This window comes from Scatophagus argus, chromosome 5, assembly GCF_020382885.2.
Source record: "Scatophagus argus isolate fScaArg1 chromosome 5, fScaArg1.pri, whole genome shotgun sequence".
NCBI classification, from domain to species: Eukaryota; Metazoa; Chordata; class Actinopteri; family Scatophagidae; genus Scatophagus; species Scatophagus argus.
Genome location: NC_058497.1, coordinates 12456551 through 12462809, shown reverse-complemented (window position 1 = coordinate 12462809; position 6259 = coordinate 12456551). Strand labels below are relative to the sequence as shown.

Here is a 6259-nt window from a genome sequence, read left to right as displayed (position 1 = left end):
CACAGGGGCTGCTGGAGAAACTGAGGGATTCATCATCTGATGAAAACTACAGTGCTTCTGAAGGAAAGCTACACTACTAGATATGGACTAACCTTCACAACAATTCACACTTCATCTCCATCTGTGGACTGAGTCCTGCCTTTAATCCGACGCACCATCTGTCTCTTTTTGTAGCCCTGTTTCCGTTGTTCTCATAACTTCTTCCTTAATTTTTGCTACACCACCCTTCCCCTTTATCTTTTTGTTTGTCTTCCCCTAGTTGTCCGTCCTTGTCTCTGTTTCTTTCTGTCTGTGTTTCTTGGGTTTCTGTCCCTGTCTTCGCTGCCAAGCTGGATTTCCTGCAGGTGAAGCATCTGAAGAGGAAGAGGAAGAGCAACTACAGTGTCAGAGAAACACAGACTCTTATCAGAGAGATCCACAAGAGGAGGGGCGTGTTGTTCTCCAGACAGCAGGTGCAAATTTCCTCTTCTACATCTTACATAAACTAATAGAGTGAGATATTGATCACGAGAGCTAATAATGCGTAGTAATGCTAAAAATATGTCCCAGATTTGTCACCATGTCATGCTGCCAACAAATGATGTAAGCATGTATATCCCGTATTTGCTGTACAGGTTAATTTTTTTCCCAAGCATCCCAGCTGCACATGCTGCACCATCTTCTCATTCACACTCAGTCATTGTGAAAGCATTCTTTTTTATTTTTTTTTTTTTTGCATCTCCATTCTCTGAAGTGTGAGCCAAATTCAACAGATCAACAGTAGCACAAATCGCTTAACGAACCCACCAGTCTTAAGCAATTAACAACTTTTTCTATGTCTTTAGGAAGCTCTTGTTAAATGTGTGAAATTAGATTTTTTTTTTCAGATGTATAGAATATACAGTTTGTGTCTGATTGATCCTATTAAGTAAATTAAAAACAAACAAGTTAAAAAAAAACATCCAAAAAAACAACTAATAAATAAATATGGGTCACAAAGAGAGTCAACCTGGACTAATCAATTGATGGGTCAAAATACTGGCTGATATTATATTATATATATAAATTTCTATTAAAAAATGAATGTGTTGGTTGCTAAGTAAGCTATGTCGAAATAATTTAGAAGCAACACCTCCATTATCTCCACTGTCCACCAGAGAGCACTGCCACAGTTTATTTTATAACTGCAAGATATCACATACAGCACAGATCTTGGTCACAGTTCTTAAACTAAATAAATAAATAATAATATAATAATAAATAATATAATAATATTATAATATTTAGAATAATAAATAATTTCTTAATGTTATATGCCTATGGAAAAATGTTGATGTATCATTGTTCAAAAGTTTTAAATATCGCAAGTGGTATTGGCCTTAAAAACTACTACAGACCAGAGGATTTTCATTGAACAGACACGGCAGCTTAGTTGTGTTTTATGAAAAAGTGACCTTCCCCCTTATTTTGACTGGAATCTGCAGTGCTCAGCACAACATGGTTGTCAAAAAAGGCATGATAGTTTTGTTAGAATGAAGCAATGTCATGTCAATGTGAACAGAACACAGCCATTAACGAGCTGAAGAGAGAGGCATGGGAGGAAGTGGCACGAAGTGTCAATTCTCTGGGGGAGGGAGAGCTTCGAACTGCTGTTGAGGTGAGTTCATTTCTATGTTCATATCATTGCTTTAGGTTTTTACACACTAGTTCTACACACTAGTTCCTGATCTCCCTGCACAGGTGAAACGTCGTTACCTGGACTGGCGTGCTCTGATGAAGAGAAAACAGCTTCAGGTTGAGCTCGCCCTCTCCTCCTCATCCTCTTCTGTGGCCCTTAAGACCGAATATGATCAACCCTCCCCTGAGCATGAGACAGCTTCTCTGGGACCGGAGTGTGACCAGCTTCTTGACCTCTCAGGCCTCCCAAAGGATTGTCACTGTGACTGGCCAGAGCTGGCGGCTCTCAGTGAGCCGAGCGGGCAGGTCGTGATGGGACCGCCGGGTGTTAAGATGGAGGAGGACATCACTGAATACAGAGTAAGAAACAGAAGCTCATCATTTCTGTCTAGTGGCACAGCAGTGATGGTATGTGTACAACAATAGTACAAGACCAACACTTTGCTCTTCCCTCCATAGATTAAATATTCTGATTCTGATAAACATTGGACTCTATTGATTAAATCTGCATGCAAATGAAGACAAAGTCATTTCTCAGACACCTTCATGCTTTTTGATACAGAGCTCATATCAACTGTGTTCTCGCTATGAAAAGACAAGTAGCCTTTCTGGAGATTCAAGTATTTGCTAATGTGTTAATTAGCTCCATTGTGTCCCCATCACCAGAGGTAGCTATGTTTAATATATCACAGTGATTACGCCGACACGTTATGTAACTCAAGTGGCTCTTCTTAATGTAACGCTTTGATTGGGCTCACGCAGGTTCACAAGGCACGGATGAAATTAAATTAAGGATGTGTTAATTGATTAAGATTTAATTTAAACTTTAATGTACACTTTGTTCCGATGGGCTTAAGATTGGTTTTTAGATCAAATCATGATCTGTGAAAGCAGCATGATCACAGGAAAGCATCAACTGCAGTCTCTGGAATCATTCACCATCTCTGTAAGGGCTTGAGATATAGAATACTACCTTGAAGTGCCTCCATAACCATCACAAGGTAACACACAAAATGCACTGACAGTGATGGTTTGAAAACAACATTCTTTATAGAGGCTAGATGAAGTGAATCTGCAGGGGCATAAATATCTTTTTGTCTCTGATTTTTGTCTCTAGTATGGGTCAGGCTCCAAAAAATTTACATCCTCCAGTTCCCATAATGCAACTTGATTACACCTTTCCTTGCCTTTCATCAGGGTTACAGTCACACCTATCATTATGAGTAAACCAAACTTAATGTGTAAAATCAGTCGCGTCCCCTTCAATGATATCACTCTGTCCTTGTAGCTGGATGGTGACGGCGATGTGGGAGATGGGGAAATAGATGAAGATGATATTCCGTCCCTTCTAAGAGACATCGAGTCACGTGGGGAGGGCCATGTTGGTGATGGTTTCTCTCACAACAACGTGGGCATGTTTAGCCCCACCAAGGCCCCGACCCCCACCTTCACAAGAGATTTGCCACTTCCTGGTGGCCCAATGGGGATGCCAAGCCAAGCTCTTGGTGGACTAACCAATTATGAAAACAAGGGAGCGGGGATTCTAGTTGCTATTGAGAAACAGCGACTGGAGCTGGAAAAACAGCGTCTGGCCGTGGAAAGTGAACGCCTGGTGGTGGAGAAAGAGCGGCTGGCGGTGGAGAAGGAGCGGCTGCGTCAGATGGAGGTAGAGAGGGAAAGACTGCAGCTGGACAGAGAGAGGTTACAGGTGGAGAGGGAGAGGCTGAGGCTTCTGCTCCTCAGCCAATCAGAGTACGTTGACTCTTCCTTTAACCTGCCAGCACAACAAGGCCTGCCCTCCTCCTCCACGTCCTCTTTATCCTCCAGTCATGATGGACAGAGGGAGAGAGAGAAAGAAAGTAAAGGCTGGATGTCAGTAGTGGACCTGGAAACAGAGAGGCTGAAACTGGAGAAGGAGAGGCTGCAGCTGGAAAAAGAGAGGCTGCACTTCTTCAAATTTGAGGCTGGCAGACTGCAGATTGAGAGAGATCGCCTCCGAGTGGAGAAAGAAAGAATGCAGCTGCACAAAGATCATCAGGGCCACTGAGAAAATACTCAGACGAGAAGGAGAATGAATGAAAGAAATAAATACATAACATTTTCACCAGTTCCCAGGAGAACTTTAAACACTGAAAACAACCCAAAATATGTGGATATGCATCAGACCTGCTCCCTTATCAAGTTTCCCACACATGCTTAAATGATTTTTGGAAATTGGCCAAGGAGAAGACTGATGATGGACGCCTGGCCTATTGATGACCACCATGATAAAGCAGTGCCTTATGATGTCTTCATAAAATAAAAAACGCTGAGATAATAAAATGTAGGATTTGGCTGGCAAGCACAGTTCGTCCTGGGCACGTGTGTTTTATAAATTGTGAAAGCTGAAAATTGTGACAGTAAAGTTTTAACAGTTGTTCAGTACACCATCCCAAAACACAAATGCACAAAATAAATGCTGGAGAAACACATCCTCACTAGTACAGAAATGTGTAAAGAAAGAATGGAATCATGATGTCTTATTCTGCATTCATGCACCAAATCAGTGCCAAGTAATCTACTAAATGGGTGCTTTAGACCAATATAATTTAGCTTCCAACACTGTAAAAAGAAAAACAAAAGCGCAGAACTGTTACTTGTATAGAGAGATTTTTGGGTTGTCTAATGTTTTACCGACGTGTAGAAATATAATTTACATTCTGATGCTTGTGACTGTGTACATTTACCACCAATTTTAAACCAGCATTTCTCGTTTGTCTCATTAAACAATTAAAATTATCTCACACGGCCAGCAGCCCAATTTTAATGTTTTCTTGTATTATAATTCTACCTCTAATATGCATATATCTATGTATTTATGCATGTTGTGTGTGCTTACTTATTCAGGTCCTGTGACACTGTGGTAATAAGTATGAATATAAAGTTTGTTGAGGAACATAAATGGGACATTCAGACATATTTTGTAATGTTGAAGTGAGATGAGCTGAATAAAATCTATCTTACAACATTTAAGCCCTAAAATACAGCATTTGATGAGCAGCCTCTGTGGTCTCTCTCATATCTTTATGTTCTCAGCATTGCCTTTGAAGAATAATGGTAAAAGAGAATAAGATGATTCAGTTTTTTCATCTCCTCTATATTTATGCTCCTCAGGAAGCCCATCAGGGATTCCCTAGATCAATGCAAGCTAATAAGAATAGAGGAGCATAAAAAAACATTACTTTGAGAACATAACACTGCATCTCTAAAGCAGATTTCACTAAGGCTGATGTAACCCAGTGACACTCATGCTGTTTTTTGCATTTCATATTTAAGCTGTTAGTCTGCATCGCAGTTTTTACTCCAAAACTGGAGCCACAAACTGAGACAAAAAAAGCTGGCCAGTATGCATTGACAATGAAACATCTACAACCACAAGTGAGATGTCTTTTAAACACTCAAGTCACCTGAGCCCACACACACACACACACACACACACACACACAGAGACACAAACACACAGACAATGACTCCAAGCAGGCAGATCGAATCTCGATGACAAGTCTATTTTTCCGTCTCTGAGGGTTTGTTGTCCGCTCAGGAGATGAAAGCTATATATAATACACCCTTCTTCAGCCCTCTGTGGGTTTAAAACTGGTGTAAAAATCCACTGTATTCTTATGAAAAGGGTCCCTCAGTACTGGAGGCCTGCGGTGACTCAATCTGTCACTCTTAGAGATCCATCAGAGAAGAAAATACTGTGAAGAAAATCCTGTAACTTTGTCCACCGACTAAGTTGCCCTCAGGCCATCAGCAGACTGTTCCACAGGTGGTGATGACAACAGCTAAAAGCTGCCTGGACACAGGTCACAGAGCTCACTCTTGGCAAGGCTAAAAGGTCTCTGACCTTGGCTTTATGGGGTTTAATACCGTTAAAGCATGTCTGACATTAAATATACCCTGTTGTTTTGCAATTTGAAAAACAGTGGACCTCAGAGATGAATGTGGGTCTTTCTGGGCAGACTTGCTGCAACATTTTAAACAATGTTCATTTTAAAGTGGTTTTCTTTAGCTCTGCATGTGATGTAATTGACATGGACTGAAGTGCTTGCGATCAGACCCAAATACAAAAAAAGTGCAAAGAAGTGATTTGGTTTTGTCACTGTTCAGGTGTAAGAAATCTTCATTTATCTACATCAGTACAGCTTATCTTGTAGGTGACACTGACTCATACAGCTGTGTGTCATCAAAACAAAACTTTGCCATTTTTTTAAGTACACTAAACTAATGTAGTCTAGTGAACAGCCCTGGGCTTACTTTCAGATTAGCACATGATTGTATAGGAAAGAAATCTATCAGGCTCTCTACAGCTCCTGTAACTGCAGTTGAGATGAAGAGGACCTGCAATTTGTATTTGAGGTCTGTGGTCTCTCCATCTCCTAGTGTACATTTTAAATAAATTGTCAGACATATTTAACACAGGATGTGAAAATACTCGGTATCAAAGCATCAAATAGTTTTTCACTCAGTAAAAAATCAAATTTTTTACTGAGTGTGAAATAAACCTTTGGTTTTAGTAAACCTATAATTCATAGTATTTGATTCACTCTAATCTCAACCTAAA

General features: G+C 40.3%; 1 protein-coding gene across 1 annotated transcript; it reads left to right on the top strand.

The window, feature by feature from the left end:
• Positions 1–212: 212 nt before the first annotated feature.
• On the top strand, positions 213–4663 carry msantd4 (Myb/SANT-like DNA-binding domain containing 4 with coiled-coils; the record flags this gene model as incomplete). The annotated part of the gene is made up of 4 exons (XM_046388941.1): positions 213–452; positions 1541–1636; positions 1720–2016; positions 2945–4663. Coding segments are annotated over 4 exons (1392 nt in total), but the record flags the coding sequence as incomplete, so codon positions are not given.
• Between the last annotated feature and the right edge of the window lie 1596 nt (positions 4664–6259).